Here is a 19111-nt window from a genome sequence, read left to right as displayed (position 1 = left end):
TGGGGAAGGGACATGGTCGTGTCCTGCCTTATCCCTCTTCCCTGGTGCTCAGTGCTGCTCAACCCTGGCAACCTCGCACTGACAGAGCTCCTGGTGAGCCAGAAAAGGGTCTAAATCTAACAACAGGAATTTAACGGCGCTCCACGGGAATGGCTGTTCAAGAGAAGCACTGTCTCAGAAAACTCCTCTCTTCATCATTGCCAAGAATAAAGGAGAGATGGATGCAGGGAACTGTAGCAAGCTCCCGTGCAGCCTGAAGACGTCGACCCAGCTGCCCCACAGCCCTGGGCTGTGCCTGTCGCTGGGGCAGAGCCCTCAGCTTGGGGATGCCACTGCAGCTAGTGTCCAGGCACAGCACTCACCTTGTCCCCACACGCCCAGCCCAGGCCTTGGGGCTGGCAGGGGTGCCTGCTGGCCAGGCAGCAACAGGAGAGGCTCCAGACTCATGAGATGGAGGGATTGTCAGGGAAGATCAACCAGAATCCTGGCCAAAGGGGCAGAAAACAGGCAAGAGTTGAATAAGGAGATTATGGCACATCCAGGAATTGTTATTCACCTTGTACAGCTGGGCAAACTGCTGCAGGGAGCAGCAGGACTTGCCCACAGTCACCTGCAAGGCAGCAGCAAGTCAGAAAGAGAGCGCCTGTATCACCTGAGCAGCCGCTCGGTATCATTTGCTGTGCTCCAGGCTGGCTGCATCCATTCACTGTCCAAAATCAGTGCTCCTCGGGAGGAGGGATGGCTTGAGGGGTGCTCACTGCTGCTCTCAGCACAGCACTGTGCCTGGCGCCAGGCTGCTCAGCCTGCCCTCCTGTTCCCTAAACCTAGCTGGCAGAAATCCCAGCTGCTGGCAGGAAAGAGCAGAAAGCCCCTTCCTTTGTGGCATGGAAGTGGGGGAGGCTGGGGGAGAGCTGGCCTACGCTAAAAAGTCCCCATGGCAGCTGGGAGGGGAGTGAAGAAGAAAGGCTGTTGCCCCCATCCATAGACACTGAGTGGCATGACAGGCTGGAGCCCGAGTTTGTTTCATTTCCAGAAAATGAGAAAAGAGAGAGAGACAGCAGCAGTGAGAGAAACCCCACTGAAAATCCCCGTGCTCTTGCTTTGACAGGGCTTAGATGCAAATTTCCTTTCTGCAAGCTGCAGCGTGCCCCCAGCCAGCCGCCAAGCTGGGGCTGTCCCAATGCTGTTGTGTGACACCAGCGCGGATGTCCCAGCTGGGGGAAGGGGAATTCAGACATTGCTTCTCACCGTACTAAAAGCAGCGACACGGTGGCAGGCTCGGCAAAGCACCATGCAGCTGGGGCCAGGAGGCCAGCAGCATTGGGGGCCACATCATGCAGAGCCACCGGAGTAGCAGCTTGAGAGCCCCAGGACACTGCAGCCCTCCAGGTCCCTGCACACCAGGGACACGTTTCCTATCAACGGGGGACCCTGGCATCTGGCGGAGATGGCCAGGTACGCTGCCTTGCTGAGGTGCCTGGGGGGGGGCACCATGGGTCCATTTACAGAACATTTTGGGGGGCTCTGCAAGTGGGGGACATGGTTTTGCTGACCATGTTATTGCCTGGTACTGCTTGCCCTGACTGTTCACAGCTACTGGAAGCCTGCATGGGCTGGTGAGCTGTGGGTTAGCCCAGTCACACAGGCTGGGAGGTGGTGGTAGTGCTAGGAGGGAGGGAAAGCCCTGGAGATAGGGAACAGCTTTTTGTGCCTGTGTCTTCTGAGCTGACCAGGGCTGCTCGCCAGGAAGGTGCCTTGCAGGGAGCTCCAATGCTGCGGGGTGCTGAGGTGCTAGTGCTGGACTCTGCTGCTGCACCCACTGGCCCCTGTGCCACCCTCTGTACCAAGCTGGGCCTGAGCCCGCTACACAGGAGCCCCCAACCCTGCAGCCTCTCCAGCCTCCCTGTCAGGCCAGCTCCTTCCCCACTGCCGGAGGAAGCCAAGCACCTGCCCTGGGCAATGGTGCAGGTGAGCTGGGAGAGATAGGTCCATGCTGCAGATGCTCAGGCTAGTGCGTGCTCCTGGGACCAAGTGTGTGTGGGATCCTCCAGGTGGCACCGGGGAGGAGGCACAAGAGGAACCCTGCCTGTCCCCAGAGCATGGGGGCAGCTGTTTGCCTGCAGGGAGACAAAACCAGGGACTTGCTGCACGGGGATGGGAGCCCACCACCTACTGGACATGCAGGAGACACAAGTGCCACCTGAGATTGGTGTTCAGATGGGATTTCCAAGATGAAACACTGCTGCCAGGCGTCCACTTGGCCCCAGCAATCCCTCCCCATAGGCCATGCCCTCCCTGGCCACATCTCCCGGGGGAAGCTGCTCTGCTTGCTGCCAGCCCTGCCTAGAGCCAAACAGAGACCCAGCGAAGACATGGTGCTCTTGGCTGCTCAGTAGTCGGTGTAGGATCTGTCTGACAGTCTCGCTAACAGCTACATCTGATTACTGGGTCACCAAAGGGTGACCACGCTGCACCTGCAGGAGCTGCCCTCTGATCTGCTGGGGACAGGATGACCGGGGCTGTCTGGGAGCATGGTGGGGGCAGAGGGGACCCCTGATCCTGAGTAGTGCCATGGGGCTTTGGCTGCCCAGGACAGCAAATGCAGGAGCTTTCCAGTTGCCAGAAAGTAAATAAACCCTTGTGGAGTGCAGTCTCCTTCTTTCGGTGGTTATGAGAGCAAAAGCCCTTTGGATCATCCTGTCTACAGGGTCCCTGGAGCTCAAGGGCTGGGCACTGGGCTGGACACCTGGATTCTCTCCTCCTGCACCCCCACAGCGCCCATCCGTCCAGCTGTGCCTTGCCTGGCCCTTGGCACCTCAGATGGCTGAGTCCCAAGGCCCAAACCTGCTGTGGGTAGCAGCCACCAGCCCCCACGGGACGACTGCGTGCAAGACATCACGCCTCGGTCCCCATGGAAGTGTCCTGCCACTTTGGTTTGGGTGTGCACACAGTGCTCCAGCCAGTTCCCCCTAATCAGGGCAGTGCAGGAAACACATGTGATGCTGCTGTGGCTCCTGACACGTCCCCGCCTGCTTGCGAGGGGGAAGGAGGTGCTCTGCTATTTGCTGCGGGGTGTCCCGGCCACCACGGCAGACTGCTGCTCTTGGTTCCCAGAATGTTGTCTGTTCCCCCACCCAGTCTGCACCACCTGTGCTCTTGCTCCCACTCAAGCACTGGTTTCCGTTAATCCCACAGGAGGGTCAAACCCGCTCCTCCTTCACCTACAATCTCTCCAGGAGGATCTCTTCTTTTTGCCTGTTGTGCCTCAGGTTTTCCGGCTTTGCTACTTCCTGGGCAGCCACATCCCCAGGTGGGAAGTAGATGGCTTTTGTTCTGCAGGAGTGCAAGTGAGTAATGGCTCAGAAATTGGAGGGATCATTGTTTCACGGGGGACAGTAAAATGTGTTCCTGCCAGGCAGCATGCCTGGACTGCCCAGGGTCAGGCAGGGGCACATCAGGGCAGAGCTGGGTATGCATGCTGCACACAGTGCAGCAGACCCTCCATACCACTTCCAACACGCCCGAGTCCCCGGCTCCACCACACACCTGCACCGCTCCTCTGTGTGACCCAACATGAGAAAAGAAGTCCTGGCCCATGTGCCAGGGTGCTGAGCTGCCCACGAAGGCTGTGTTTGTTTTAAGCAAATGGCAAAAGGTGCTGCTTCTGTGGAGTGACAGCTCGCAGCTGAGCAAGAGCCTCCCATGTCAGAGGGAGCAAACTGCCATGGGCTTTAGGAAGCTTTTAAGACACCCTTGGAGCCCCCTTTGTCCCGCCCCTGGATGCCGCAGGCCCCCTCGTGCTGCACTGATACTCTGTACCTGAGCCAGTCCTCCTGGAAGACCCCACGGCAGAGCCACCCACGGCACCAGGGACACGGGGCCTGACCAGGTGATGCTACTGCAGGAGCAGAGGGCACAATCTTTTAAAGGGGCACACCGATGGACACCAGTGGGCGCACAGCCTAGGCCAACGCGTGCCCACATGCATGGCCGCAGCCGCTCTACACCCACACGCGCGCCCGAGCTCACCCCACGCGCGCCGCCGCTACGTGCTCGCCCCCCTCCCAGTGCGTTCCTTCTTCCAATGACGCGCCGGGGGCGTGGCGGGCGCGGCCACGTGAGGCGGCGGTCGCGCGCCTGCGCCTGCGCCGCCTGGTCACGTGCCCGCGGCGGCGGCGAAGGGAGCCCAGCGGCGCCATGGCGGTGCCGGGCGGAGGTGGGCCGGGATGGCATGGGCTGGGCCGGGATGGCATGGGCTGGGCCGGGATGGCATGGGCTGGGCCGGGATGGCATGGCGGCATCGTCCCCGGCTCCCCCAGCGCGGCCCCTCCGGCAGAGAGCAGAACCCGTGCCCTGCGCGGCACCGTTTCTATTGGCAACGCGCGGCGACCGGTACCGGTGCCTGGCACCGCCTGAGGGCCCGAACCGCCGCAGGACGCTCTGGAGGCGGCTCCCGGAACAGGGCTTCTCAGCCCGCGCCCCGGCCTCAGGGGCATGACCTGCGGGAGCACCGAGGGGTGTGAGGAGTCCTGGGGACAGAGTCCGAGTGGGTCTGAGGGGCTCTGGGGGGCGGTCTGAGGCCCTCGGGGTAGGGTGTGGGGCCTGGGGGTTCCCAAAGGCCCGGGGAGAGCGCCAGGCCCCATAGGCTCTGTGACTGGGTGGAGATTTGGTGTCCCTGGGTCGGCCCTGGGCAGCTGGCAGGGGGCTGTGGGACCGCAGTTCTGGCACTGAGCCTCTCCAGGTGCCTGCAGGTGTGAAGGAGGACTCGTTCAACATGCTGGACCTGGCGGAGTACACCAAGAATCGGCCCTGGTGGCGCAAGGTCTTTGCCCCCAGCTCGGGGTCGAGCGCAGAGAAATACAATGTGGCCACACAGCTGGTGATTGGAGGGGTCACGGGATGGTAAGATGTGCTGGGGTTGCCATTGCTGCTCGTGGCAGGCAGGATGCCTGTGGGCATTAACCATGCTTTTGGGAACACACTGACAGGTGCAGGGTGGTCATCTGGCAGTCTTTCAGAGAAGGCAGGTGTCCAGCTTGCTCAGCCAACTGTGCCCTGGCATGCTCTGCTGAACTGTGGGAGGTCTTAAAAGCTGTCTCTACTGTGGAGCTGAAGAACTGAGACTGTCTCGTAGGGAAGAAAATGGCATCAGGCTTTAATTTTTGAGATGAAATAATTCTCCTTTAACTTCTGGTATAAAGTGGTAGTTTTGAATTTAGAACAAGCAAATATGAGCCTCTTGGAACAAGGATACCGTCTTCCCTGGAGGTGGATGTGCTTCAGGCATCTGCACAAAAATCTCCTGTGGATATGGCTTATTGTGTCTGTGGGCATGGTTCCTGGGGTTTTGTGTTGCTTGTAGCAAGTGCTGGTGGCTTTTGGCTCTATTTGCAACTTCATTCCTGCAGCAGTGTTGAGTTGAAAGCTTGGTGTAATCACACTGCTTTGCTTCTTGCTGTGCCTGTGTTTTTCATCTGGCACAGGGGTAACCATTTAAAAGTGTAAGATAGATCACCATTTTCTGATAAAAATAGGAGCTGGCTACCTCTCTCTTGTATCTTCACTAAGTGTGTGTATTCAGAAATGGGTAGGAGCAGGTTGCTTTGTTGTTTTGCAATGCCGATAAGGAAACTGTTCAAAGTAAAGTCTGTTTTGGGTGATAACAATACGCTAGCCCTTTGCTGCATGACTGAACAATGGGGTGGCGCTTGCTTGAGTTCTGGTGGCTGCAGTGATGTCTTTCATGTCAGAGAGCATGTAACCCAGTTTGGAGACCACTGTAGCTTTAGGCCACTGCTGTCTGCTTGTTTCAGCATTTTTCTCTTCTGAGAAATGAAAAGTAAGCAATTGTTGGGGCAATAAAGAAGCTTGCTTTGTGATCTGCTCCCCATGCTCTATCATGGAGCAGCAGCAGATGTGCTGCCTAATTTCCCTTCAGAGATGATACTAGCTCAAAAAAAAAAAAAGCTAAAATCACATGTTGATTTGGGTGAGATCATGTGTTTCCAATTACTCCTTTGGAAGAATGTTGAGGTTGAAGAGATAAGAATCAAAACTGCAGAAGGCAGTGATAGTGAGAAGTAAAAAGCTATAAAGCATCACTTTTGGCTGGGCACAAACCTTTTCTCTTTCTCTCTGGTTGCATGTGCGTTTCTTCTGCCATTCGTCAGGCTGTCTCTGAGTTGTGGGTAATTACAGGCAAGGCAGCCTTGCCTGTGGGAAGCATGCTGAGGAGTGTGTGCTTGGTATCTCATTCACCTGACTGGATCCTGGTTGATTTGTAGGTGTACTGGATTCGTCTTCCAGAAAGTTGGAAAGCTGGCAGCGACAGCAGTGGGAGGTGGCTTTTTCCTACTTCAGGTGTGTATGAATAGTGGGCCAGGCTTTCTGAGAACTATGCTGGCAGGGACAAAGGGCTGTCTAGTGATCATTACTTGTTGGGACATGTGGGGCCAGTTCGCTGCTCTGCCAGGAGCAATGTGTGGCCATGGATTTCAAGGGCGTGTGTTCCCTGGGGTATGTAGATGCAGCAGCAAAGCAGGATCAGCGTGTGTAAACTTAAGGATTGCCAAAAGGTGCTATCCATTTAGGTCTGCTAACAAAGGCCAGGCCAAAGGCATGTGGGGGCTGTTACCGCAGGGGCACCTGAGCGAAGCAGGAGGCAGCCTTCAGCTGCAGCAAACCACGCTGCTGCTGCAGGACTGTCTGGTCAGAACTGGCTACTGTACTTAATCCTGTGCCTGTGGAGATGGTGCCCCTGGAAGAACAGCCCTGGCTGTCAAGAGGGATTTGTCTGTGTCTGTGATATGGTTCTGGTCAACCTGGCTACTTGGGGAGTCAGGCCAGCACAGATGGGGCTCTCTGTAAAGCATTGGGGAAGAGAAGAGAAACAGAGATCTCTCTCTGTCCTAAAGCATTTCTCCTGGTTTCCGAGAACCCTGGCACTGAGGGGAGCTGCTCAGATGTGGACTTCTAGCTTGTATGTCCTGCTTGAGGCAGAATGGCTCTCAGGCCTTGCTCAGCAGTCTTATTTGTTTGCTTCTCAGGTGCTGTCTCATGTGTGACTCGTTGTCCCTGCTGTTCTGGCTCTGCTTGTTCTGATGAAAGCCAAAAGCTTGCTCTGAGTAGGGAGAGTTTCACTGCTGAATCATCCTGACCACATAAAATACTTTGAGAGGAACAGGCTATTAATAGCTGTGTCCACCCACAGCAGCAGGAGAGCTGCAGAGTCCCAATGATACATGTGGCAGTTGTGAGGGGGAGGTGATGCCAGCTTTACATTAGAGAATAGAGGCTGAAACAGGCTAAGCTGCAATGTGTCCCCTGCTGTTAGGGGATTACTGTGGGATACAGATGTTGCGGGACAGTTAATACAGCTGCAGGGGTGGTCCTTTGTCCAATTTTTAAGCTAGTGTGCTCATCCTCTCAGCCCACTGGACCAGTGTGTGGGAGGTGGCCATGGTCAGGGAAAGTGGGTGGGCAAGGGGGTCTGTTTAGCCGTGGTCATGTAGGACTTTACTCCAGGAACTTTCTTTCCACCCCTCAAAACTCTAGATTGCAAACCACACAGGATACATTAAAGTGGACTGGAAGCTGGTAGAACGGGACATGAACAAAGCCAAGCAGCAGCTGAAGTTTCACAGCAGTGGTAACAAAATGTCTCCAGAAGTGAAAAGCAGAGTGGATGAGGTGAGACAACTTTCCCAGGGCGTGTGCAGGTGCTTAGGTGGAGGGACAGCAGAAAACAGGATTGACTCCTGGGCTCTTATGGATCTTCCATTGTGCAAATACAAGGCCATGACAGCAAAACTGGAGAGATGGCAAAGGCTGTGGATGTTGTCTACCTACACTTTAGTAAAGCCTTTGACACCATTTTCCACAGCATTTTCCTGGAGAAACTGGTTCCATACCCTTTGCTGGGTAAAAAACTGGCTGGATGGCTGGGCCCAAAGAGTTGTGGTGAATGGAGTTAAATCCAGTTGGTGGCGGGTCACAAGTGGCATTCCCCAGGGCTCAGTATTGGGGCCAGTTCTATTTAATATCTTTATCAATGATCTGGACACGGAGATCGAGTGCATCCTCAGTGAGTTTGCAGGCAACACCAAGTTGGGCGGGAGTGTTGATCTGCTTGAGGGTAGGAAGGCTCTACAGAGGGATCTGGACAGGCTGGATCGATGGGCCAAGGCCAGTTGTATGAGGTTCAACAAGGGTCACAACAACCCCATGCAACGCTACAGGCTTGGGGAAGAGTGGCTGGAAAGCTGCCTGGTGGAAAAGGACCTGGGGGTGTTGGTCAACAGCCAGCTGGCTGAATATGAGCTGGCAGTGTGCCTAGATGGCCAAGAAGGCCAATAGCATCCTGGCTTGTATCAGAAATAATGTGGCCAGCAGGACTAAGTGACTGTCCCTCTGTACTCAGCACTGGTGAGGCCGCACTTTGAATACTGTGTTCAGTTTTGGGCCCCTCACTACAAGACATTGAGGTGCTGGAGCATGTCCAAAGAAGAGCAGCGAAGCTGGTAAAGGGTTTAGAGCACAAGTCTTATGAGGAGTGACTGAGGGAACTGGGATTGTTTAGTCTGGAGAAAAGAAGGCTCAAGGAGACTTTATCACTCTCTACAACTGCCTGAAAGGAGATTGTAGCGAGGTGGATGTCTGTCTCTTCTCCCAAGTAGCAAGTCATAGGACAAGAGGAAGTAGCCTCAAGTTGTGCCAGGGGAAGTTTAAATCGGATATTAGGAAAAATTTCTTCACCAAAAGGGTTGTCAGGCATTGGAACAGGTTGCCCAGGGAAGTGGTTGAGTCACCATCCCTGGAGGTATTTAAAAGATGTGTAGATGTGGAGCCTAGGGACATGGTTTAGTGGTGGACTTGGCAGTGCTAGGTTAATGGTTGGACTTGATCTTAAAGGTCTTTCCCAACCTAAGTGATTCTATGATTCTATCTATGCATATTTGAGACAGTCAGGGTGGCTTCTAGGCATGACACCAGCTCACCGTGTGTTGCTGCAAATTCTTTGGGGTTGGGAGAAAATGTGCTGGGGTTGCGCGGAAAAGTGTCTCTTCAGTCTGACAAGAAAAGCACAGCAGAGTGGCCTAGTTACCCTGGACTCTGCTGTACCCTGGTCTGGCACGCACAGCCAGCAGCCCCTTCTGTCAGACTGATCATGCTGGTTGTGGGAGAGCCTGAGAGCATGTAGGCTCGGACTGCAGCTCTCAGAGGATCTGGGCTGCACTGGGACTGGATCAGTTCAGGAGCTGTACACGCAGCAGGGAGATGAGGGAGGAGAGGTCATTAGGTGGGATACTTTCCCAGACCCAAGCAGTGGCCTGTCTCTGAGCATCACTCACCTTGGAGAACAGCCTGAGGGATGTCTTCTTATGGGGAGGGTGGGTGAGTGACCTGCTGTTGTTGAACACTTGGCTCTTCTCTCCCCTGCTTAGGTGATCATATTTCTGAAGAAGAATATTATCCTGACTGGAGGGTTTGCTGGAGGATTCCTGCTCGGAATGGCGTCCTAGAAACTGTGCTCGACTCTCCCTTCATGCCCAGCCTTCCCTCCCCTCTACTGCTGTTCTCTCTCACTTATAAAGTCAAAGGATGTTGCCGACAGGCTCAGTCCCTTCTGCTCACAGGTTCCAGCCCTTGTTTCTTACAACACTGCTTCTGATTTCCAACTTTTTCTGCTGTCTGGGCTGTTAGGGTGCTGGGATCAGTCTGAAAGCTTATGACTCCTGGTGTATTGTTGTGATTCCTTTCCCCACCAAATATGCCCAGTCCCAGATTTTCTGATGAGCTGCAGCCTCATAAACACATAGTGGCAGAGAAATCTCTTAAATGTGCCTCTTTCCAGGTGCTCGGGGCTCTTACATGTACATCTGTCTGCCAGTATATGTGTACAACAGCTGTCAGCTGTTCACTGCTATTTAGCTTGCACTTTTTATGCCCCGGTACCTGAAAGCCTGTGCTTTTTTCTGCACAAAGATGGTGTGTGCAATCCAAAATGTGCTCGGTTGTGCTGGGGTGGATGCAGAAGTGCCAGGGGACAGACTGGGCTGTGTCCAGGGCAGGTGGATAAGGAGCAAGTTGATGCTATATGTGGTGCTGGGGGTTCTCCTGCCCTCTCCCTACCATTGCATTGCACATAGATGGCCGTTTGGCTTCTCCTTTGCTGTTATTTGTACCCTTACTGGAATTGCAGCACTGGCACTGCTCATGGAAACTGAGCACCATGGATGACTCTCCAGGCCCTTTCCTCATCACGAGTTCTGAAAGTCACCAAGCTTCCTGCACTGTAAAGCACCTTTCTCGCTTGCTAGCTGACTGCTCAAGCCTTTGAAGTGTGCTGAGGCGCTCTCTTGTGGTAGGCAGTCTTCCAATGTGCTTGACTTGTCTGTGTCAGGCTAGCTGGCACAGGTGGTGTGCGTTTCAGCTGTGCCACTTACTGTAAATCACCTTGGGCCTCAGACTGCTGTTTCTAGGTCTACCATGACCTTCTCTGGCCACTTTGGCGTTGGTGATGCTTTTAGAGCTGTAACCATGTGGGACAGGATTGTAGACAAGAAATGCATCCCTGTTTAGGGTACATTGTACTGGTCCAGGGTCCCTGTTGCCAGCTGTACTGGAGTGGGGGGTGGGGGGAGGATGTGAAATCGAGTGCAGTCCTTTACCTGCCTTTGCAGAGCACAACCCTCTCTGCGAGCAACTGAAATGACAAAACTGTTGGGTAAACTAGGTTGTGTTCTTGTGGAGTGGATCATTTCCATACTTTCTGCCTTGGTTATGTTCCTTCCTTCTTTGCGTTTACCATTGCCACAAAAAAAGCTGCTTGCTTAATTCCATCAGCTGCAGCCCCTCTGCAGGTAATGAGGCAGCCCAGATGCAGAGCTCAACTGCTTTTGGACAGTCTGTCCCAGTGCAGCTGTGTGCAGAGCAGAACTCTAACCTACAAGAGAAAATTACAAAAAAAAAAAAAAAAAAAAATCCCTTAGAGGTGTTCTGCATTGGCTGCTGGGCTGGCATTACTACTTTCCAGAGTGTGGGGACTTGCATGACAGTGCGGTGATGTCCTCCAGCAGGTCCATGTAGGATTTCTTGCCAAGAATGGGGTTTTCTAATGTGAAAGTCAGCCCATCCTTCAATGGGAAACAGGCTAGGGAATGATGATGCATGTGGGTGAGCAGGATGCAGTACATGGCACAGCGGCTGCACCCCATCTCCAGCGCTGTGTAAGGCCTTTCTGATCATCTGCTGCTACTCTCAGTATAGCTAGAAATGGCTATCTTCCCCCGAAGCTGCTGGAAGAGCTGGAATGGTGCATTCTTCCACCAGAGGTTTTGGGATGAGCACTTGCAGTTGTTAATTTTGCTTCAGCTTTGTTGATTGAAGTGTCAGTGTAGCAACACATTGATTTAGCTGAGGTTTTCTCACCTTCAGGATCTGAAAAGACCCTGCAGGTAATCAGGAAACAGAAGTTGGTATTGTTGCTCCTGTTCTGCCATACATGGCCAAGGAGAATGAAAGAGCAGCTGGGCTCATGTTCTTTTAATGATGGTCTTCCTAAAAGCCGTTCGGGACTGCAGGAGTGATTTGATGCAGCAAATAGGTCTTCAGTAATTGATGTTTGGAAGTGGAGTAACAGATGGTGGTGGTGGCTTTGGTTTTGGTGGTTTTTTAGGAACCCTGCAGGGCTGAAAGTGCATGAATTGATACATTTGTATTGCAGGGTATCTCTTGTTCCTCTAGGAAAACAGCATTGCTGTCCCTCTGCCTGGTCTGCTGCATAACACAACTTCTACTGAGATGCACTAATCTCCACAAAGCTTTCTCCAATGACAAAACTCAAAGTAAATCATTAACAGACCTTAGGGGTGTTTTTCAGCCTCAAATAAGCCACTATTTCTGCCCAGCCGCAGGGAAGGGTGTATTGGGTTCTGCTCCACCGGGTCCTGACTTGCTGCTACAGGGAGAAATGGCCCAGAGAGGGAGTTAAAACGCCTCTGTTGCTGCTGGAAGGGGAAACAAGTGACAAATTCATGTTGAGTTTGATGTGAATGCAGGCAGGGAATCGACAAGGACATCAGGATCTGGTAAATCAAAGCCAGTGTCGGGCTTGTGGCTGGCACCATTTGATGCTGTAGGCCTGCACTGGAAGCTTTGATGTTGAATGAACCTCTGTGGGGATGCATTTTCATTGTTGCAGGTGCCAAGATGAGGTGTTCCGCCCCCCCCCTCCCCCCCCCCCCGCCCCTGCTACTTTTGGTCTTGTTTCAACAACTGCTGGTGTCTGTTCCACTATAAGGTTTTGTCGTGGTTTCAGCCCAGCCGGTAACAAAGGACCACGCAGCCGCTCGCTCACTCCTCCCGCCCCCTCCGGTGGGATAGGGGGGAGACGGAGGAGAGAAAAGAAAAAAAACTGGAACCTCGAGGGTTGGGATAAGGGCAGTTTACTGGGACAACGCAAAAAAGTTACAACAACAACGACGGTACTAATGAAAGGGTATACAGAAAAGAGTGATGCACAGTGCAACTGCTCACCACCCGGGACCCGACGCTCCGCCACTTCCCCCACCGAAAGTCGAGAGCAGGAGAGCCCTCCCCCCGGCCCACTCCCCATTTATATACTGGGCATGATGTCACATGGTATGGAATAGCTCCTTGGCTAGTTCAGGTCAGCTGCCCCGGCTATGCCCCCCCACCTCCCAGGTTCCTGTAAAAATTAACTCTATCCCAGCTGAACCCAGGACATTATCCACCCCTTATTCTATACCATTTACATCATGCCCAGATCCTACATTTTCCAATCAACCACTACCACTTTCCTTGTCTTATATATAGATATATATGTATATGGACACCCCCCCCCCACACACACACACACATCCAAATAGTATTCCCTTAGTCAATGGGTTATCCCTCCAATGTGTCCATCAATTTTATTTAGTCCATGACTTTGAGGCTCCATCTGTTGTAACACTTCTTCAGGATAAGAGAGATGGTGTGAGGTGTTGGGTTGTTGTATGCTGTCTCTGGAACTTCTGGCTGGTACATTTGATGCAACCCACACCCTTGGTCTGCAGGTCGAAGATGTTGATCTTGAGGAAATTGCTGGGCGCCAGTTCAAGTTCTATCACTGTTGTTCTTGGCTCAGTTTCAAAGTCCATTCTTCAGTCATTTGGGTAATTCTTACAGTAATACCCTTGATATGGCATATAGACACTATAGATACAATGACATACATTGGCAGGTTATTTAGCAGTTAAATATCATACAGCCTAGTTCACTGGCTATTCTCTCCCAAAATCAAATCTCCCTGAGGTACACATCGAACTTCCCCATCCTTCTGCATCACCCACCAGGTGTACCCAGGTCCCTGAGCAAAAACCACCCCTTGGATGGGTTTGTCTCTGCGTGAGGGAGGACTAACCCAGACTGTCTTTCCTAACATACTCCTCATGTGCACTACAGGAACTTTATCCCCTTCTACAGTATGTGGAAGTCTTGGTTGGGCGGGGCCCCGCCCGATTGGTGGATCCTCTAGTATTAACTAACCAGGTGGCTTTTGTTAAATGTGTATCCCAATGTTTGAAAGTTCCACCCCCCATTGCTCTCAATGTAGTTTTCAGCAGTCCATTGTATCGTTCGATTTTTTCCGGAGGCTGGTGCGTGATAAGGGATGTGATATACCCACTCAATGCCATGTTCTTTGGCCCAGGTGTCTATGAGGTTGTTTCGGAAGTGAGTCCCGTTGTCCGACTCGATTCTTTCTGGGGTACCGTGTTGCCATAAGACTTTCTCTTCAAGGCCCAGGATAGTGTTCTGGGCAGTGGCGTGGGACACAGGATATGTTTCCAGCCATCCAGTGGTTGCTTCCACCATTGTAAGCACATGGCACTTGCCTTGGCGGGTTCGTGGGAGTGTGATATAGTCAATCTTGCCAGGCCTCCCACTGTTTATATTTCAGCCATCGCCCTCCATACGACAGGGGTTTCAGTCGCTTGGCTTGCTTAATTGCAGCACATGTTTCACATTCATGGATAACCTGTGCGATAGTGTCCATGGTTAAGTCCACCCCTCGATCGCGAGCCCATCTATATGTTGCATCTCTTCCCTGATGGCCCGAGGTATCATGGGCCCACTGAGCCATAAATAGCTCACCCCTACGTTGCCAGTCCAGGTCCACCTGAGACACTTCAATCTTGGCGGCCTGATCTGCCTGCTGGTTGTTTTGATGTTCTTCAGTGGCCCGACTCTTGGGTACATGAGCATCTACGTGGCGTACTTTTACCACTAGCTTCTCTATCCGAACAGCAATATCTTGCCACAGTGTGGCAGCCCAGATGAGTTTACCTCTGCGCTGCCAATTGCTCTTCTTCCATTGCTGTAGCCACCCCCATAGGGCATTTGCCACCATCCATGAGTCGGTATAGAGATAGAGCACTGGCCACTTTTCTCTTTCAGCAATGTCTAACGCTAGCTGGATGGCTTTCACCTCTGCAAACTGACTCGATTCACCTTCTCCTTCAGCAGTTTCTGCGACTAGTCGTGTAGGACTCCATACAGCAGCCTTCCACCTCCGATGTTTTCCCACAATGCGACAGGACCCATCAGTGAACAGAGCATATTGCCTCTCATTTTCTGGCAGTTTATTATACAGCGGGGCCTCTTCAGCCCGTGTCACCTCCTCCTCTGGCGACATTCCAAAATTTTTGCCTTCTGGCCAGTCCATGATCACTTCCACAATTCCTGGGCGACTGGGGTTTCCTATGCGAGCCCGTCGTGTGATCAGTGCGGCCCACTTACTCCACGTGGCATCAGTTGCATGATGTGTAGAGGAGACCTTCCCTTTGAACATCCAGCCCAGCACTGGCAGTAGGGGTGCTAAGAGGAGCTGTGTTTCAGTACCAACTACTTCTGAGGCGGCTCGAACTCCTTCATATGCTGCCAATATCTCTTTTTCAGTTGGAGTATAGCGAGCCTCGGATCCTCTGTATCCCCGACTCCAAAACCCCAGGGGTCGACCTCGGGTCTCCCCAGGTGCTTTCTGCCAGAGGCTCCAGGTAGGGCCATTCTCCCCAGCTGCAGTGTAGAGCACATTTATAACATCTTGTCCTGCCCGGACTGGCCCAAGAGCTACTGCATGAACAATCTCCCGCTTAATTTGTTCAAAAGCTTGTCGTTGCTCAGGCCCCCATTTAAAATCATTCTTCTTCCGGGTAACTTGGTAGAGAGGACTTACAATTTGACTGTAATTTGGAATATGCATTCTCCAAAAGCCCACAACACCTAAGAAAGCTTGTGTTTCCTTTTTATTAGTTGGTGGGGACATAGCTGCTATTTTGTTGATCACATCCATAGGGATCTGACGACGCCCGTCTTGCCATTTTACTCCTAAGAACTGGATCTCCTGTGCAGGTCCCTTGACCTTACTTTCTTTTATGGCAAAACCAGCCATCAAAAGGATTTGGATTATTTTCTTCCCTTTCTCAAAAACTTCTTCTGCCGTGTTGCCCCATACGATGATGTCATCAATGTATTGCAGGTGCTCTGGAGCTTCACCTTTTTCCAGTGCAGCCTGGATCAGTCCATGGCAAATAGTGGGGCTGTGTTTCCACCCCTGGGGCAGTCGATTCCAGGTGTACTGGACACCCCTCCAAGTAAAGGCAAACTGTGGCCTGCACTCCGCTGCCAAAGGGATGGAAAAAAATGCATTAGCAATGTCAATTGTGGCATACCACTTAGCTGCCTTTGATTCCAGTTCATATTGAAGCTCTAACATATCTGGCACAGCAGCGCTCAGCGGTGGCGTGACTTCATTCAGCCCACGATAGTCTACTGTTAGTCTCCATTCCCCATTAGATTTCCGCACGGGCCATATGGGACTATTAAAGGGTGAGTGAGTCTTGCTGATCACTCCTTGACTCTCCAATTGGCAAATCAGCTTATGGATGGGGATCAGGGAATCTCGGTTGGTGCGATATTGCCGCCGGTGCACCGTCGTGGTAGCAATTGGCACCTGTTGTTCTTCAACCTTCAGCAACCCCACAACCGAAGGGTCTTGAGAGAGACCAGGCAGGGTAGACAGCTGTTCAGTCTCCTCCGTCTCCAATGCAGCTATACCAAAAGCCCAACGGTACCCTTTTGGGTCCTTGAAATATCCCCTCCTGAGATAATCTATACCAAGGATGCACGGGGCCTCTGGGCCAGTTGCAATGGGGTGTTTATGCCAGTCATTCCCGGTTAGACTCATTTCAGCTTCTAATACGGTTAGCTCTTGGGATCCCCCTGTCACACCAGAGATACAGATGGGTTCTGCCCCTTTATAACTTGATGGCATTAGGGTGCATTGTGCACCAGTGTCTACTAGAGCCTTATATTCCTGTGGGTCTGATGTGCCAGGCCATCGAATCCACACTGTCCAGTAGACTCGGTTGTCCCTCTCCTCCACCTGGCTGGAGGCAGGGCCCCTCTAATCCTGGTTAGAATATTCGTTACTCACTTTTCGCACCCGTGAATCAGAAGTCCCTTCAAGAGGATCAGAAATGTGATCAGCCCATCTACTGCATCTGGGGGACTCCTCACAGGAAACTGGAGCAGCAGTTTTCCAAGAAGAATCCTCTTTCCTGGTTGCTTTTTCTCGCAACTCCTGTACCCGTGCATCCAGGACTGAGGTAGGCTTTCCATCCCACTTCCTCATGTCCTCTCCATGGTCGCGCAGGTAAAACCACAGGTTAGCCCGTTGTGTGTACTTTCTCTCTCCTCTCTCTTGGGCAGAGGAATGCTTACTCCCAATAGCTGCGATGCGGGCCTGTACAGGTGGGGAGGAAGACATATCCACTTTGAATTGCTGGAACTCTCGGGACAGTTCCTCTACAGCCGAGACACAGGCCCGTAGGGAGGAAGAGAGACTTCCTTCGTATTGCCGGAGTTGGACAGCCAATTCATCCACCGTTTGTCCATGGCCTTCTTTCCAGGACATTACTGCCAATGAGTTGGCATAGGTTGGTGGTGCACTTCGTAGAAACTTCCGCCACATGGGTTGTGTGCATTGGACATCATCTGGGTCTATGGGTGACTGCGCATTTTCTGGATCATTATAAATCACCTCCAGCACGGCTAATTCCCTCAGGTACTGGATACCTCTCTCCATGGTGGTCCACTTGCCTTGGTGACATGTAACTTCATCCTTGAAGGGGTATCTTTCCTTTACACCTAACAGAAGTCGCCTCCAGAGGCTGAGGACTTGTGTTTTTCTCCCAATCGCCTTGTCGATGCCCCCTTCCCTAGACAGAGATCCCAACTGCTTGGCTTCCTTACCCTCTAATTCCACACTACTAGCCCCATTATCCCAGCATCGGAGCAGCCAGGTAACAATGTGCTCACCTGGGTGGCGGCTAAAATCTTTTCGCATGTCACGCAACTCACTCAGGGATAGAGATCGGGTGATTATTTCAGGTTCTGCCTCTTCCTCCTGTTCTCGTGATGACCCTGGTTCATCTTCATCTCTCACTGAGCGAACTGATTTCTTTGTGTGTTTCTTTTTCTGTACAGGGGCGACTGATACCGGCACAGGTTGGTTCTCTGGTTTAGCTGCAGTATCCGTCACTGCGGTTGGGGTAGCCGCGCTGCCTGTTGCCGGGGTAGGGGTAGCCACGGTGCCTGTTGCCGGGGCAGGGGTAGCCACGGTGCCTGCTGCCCTGTTTTCCATCTTTTCCCCCTTTTCTCCCTGAGGGTGCTGCATAATATCAAGCAGTGTTTGGTAGATACTGGCCAGGGCCCAGCACAGTGCAGCGAGTTGTACGTCTTTGGAATAGCCACAGCATTTTTCTTTCAAATATTCTACCACTTCATGAGGGTTCTGTAGTTGTTCAGGAGTGAACTTCCAAGCCACTGGGGGTGAGAAGTTCTCTAGATACCTGCCCATATCCTCCCACATGCCGTGCCACCCATGAATATCCAGCTTTGGGGCAGATCTCTGGGTGGTACTCTTAAAGAGCCTTTTTGTAGCCCTAAACAAGACCTGAAACATATTCAGGAGGCATAGCACTAACAGCACAGTGGCTTGTGCATCCCAAGGATATTCAAAGTTCTCAAAAGCTGTTGTAATTAGTCGGAAGGAGAAGAGGGAGGCGAACGGACGGGGGGAAGTATCCCCCCCTAACTCCCCCATGGATTGGCTGTAATTACCAATAAAATCCGATAGAAGGTGCCCAAAGTATGGAAATGATATCACTGCCTCATACAGATACCAGCTTAACCTCATGACCAGTGATGTAATCATTTCACAAGTCGACATTGCCCAGTACAGCAAAATGATAATCCCAATCACTCTCCCAGAGGTGAGAAACGTAACTACAGGCAATACATAGAGCATATAAGGACCTACAAAACGCCACCATGTAAACAAATTAATCAACATTGTGACTAACATCTATTTATCTAATATAAGGAATGCGTATGACAAATTTGTTTCAACACGCTCTGGCCAGATCTGTCGTTATCTCAACCCTTCGTGCCCCACGTTGGGCGCCAAAAAGGACTGTCGTGGTTTCAGCCCAGCCGGTAACAAAGGACCACGCAGCCGCTCGCTCACTCCTCCCGCCCCCTCCGGTGGGATAGGGGGGAGACGGAGGAGAGAAAAGAAAAAAAACTGGAACCTCGAGGGTTGGGATAAGGGCAGTTTACTGGGACAACGCAAAAAAGTTACAACAACAACGACGGTACTAATGAAAGGGTATACAGAAAAGAGTGATGCACAGTGCAACTGCTCACCACCCGGGACCCGACGCTCCGCCACTTCCCCCACCGAAAGTCGAGAGCAGGAGAGCCCTCCCCCCGGCCCACTCCCCATTTATATACTGGGCATGATGTCACATGGTATGGAATAGCTCCTTGGCTAGTTCAGGTCAGCTGCCCCGGCTATGCCCCCCCACCTCCCAGGTTCCTGTAAAAATTAACTCTCTCCCAGCTGAACCCAGGACAGGTTTAAAACACATTAGGCTTTTAAAGTGTTTTTATATCTTGTATGTAAATGCTTGTTGAAGTGATATTTTATTAAACAGTTTTGCTCTAATAGCTTCTATGTGTGAGGTCTGTTGACTTCTTGGGAACC

At 52.3% G+C, this 19111-nt stretch overlaps 1 protein-coding gene across 2 annotated transcripts; it reads left to right on the top strand.

Moving 5' to 3' along the window:
• Nucleotides 1–4111: 4111 nt before the first annotated feature.
• FUNDC2 (FUN14 domain containing 2) lies at nucleotides 4112–19074 on the top strand. 2 transcript variants are annotated; one of them, XM_029996419.1, is made up of 6 exons: nucleotides 4112–4216; nucleotides 4752–4902; nucleotides 6285–6360; nucleotides 7555–7689; nucleotides 9444–12301; nucleotides 18983–19074. In XM_029996419.1, exons 1-5 carry the CDS (start codon nucleotides 4198–4200, stop codon nucleotides 9519–9521), a joined length of 459 nt encoding a protein of 152 aa, XP_029852279.1. In that variant the 5' UTR covers nucleotides 4112–4197; the 3' UTR covers nucleotides 9522–12301; nucleotides 18983–19074. The 2 variants fall into 2 exon arrangements, with proteins under 2 accessions (XP_029852279.1, XP_040974835.1); XM_041118901.1 differs by lacking the exon at nucleotides 4112–4216 and adding an exon at nucleotides 4288–4546.
• Nucleotides 19075–19111: the final 37 nt, after the last annotated feature.

Source organism: Aquila chrysaetos, chromosome 21, assembly GCF_900496995.4.
Source record: "Aquila chrysaetos chrysaetos chromosome 21, bAquChr1.4, whole genome shotgun sequence".
Taxonomy (NCBI): domain Eukaryota; kingdom Metazoa; phylum Chordata; class Aves; order Accipitriformes; family Accipitridae; genus Aquila; species Aquila chrysaetos.
This window is presented reverse-complemented; position numbering and strand designations above follow the sequence as displayed.

What these genes read in the sequence shown, in the direction of transcription:
- FUNDC2 (XM_041118901.1), top strand. Translation starts at nt 4,495, where the DNA reads ATGACCTGCGGGAGCACCGAGGGGTGTGAGGAGTCCTGGGGACAGAGT. An exon ending in GTGGCTTTTTCCTACTTCAG is followed by an intron (nt 6,361 to 7,554) that starts GTGTGTATGAAT and finishes TCAAAACTCTAG; the next exon opens with ATTGCAAACCACACAGGATA. An exon ending in TGAAAAGCAGAGTGGATGAG is followed by an intron (nt 7,690 to 9,443) that starts GTGAGACAACTT and finishes TCCCCTGCTTAG; the next exon opens with GTGATCATATTTCTGAAGAA.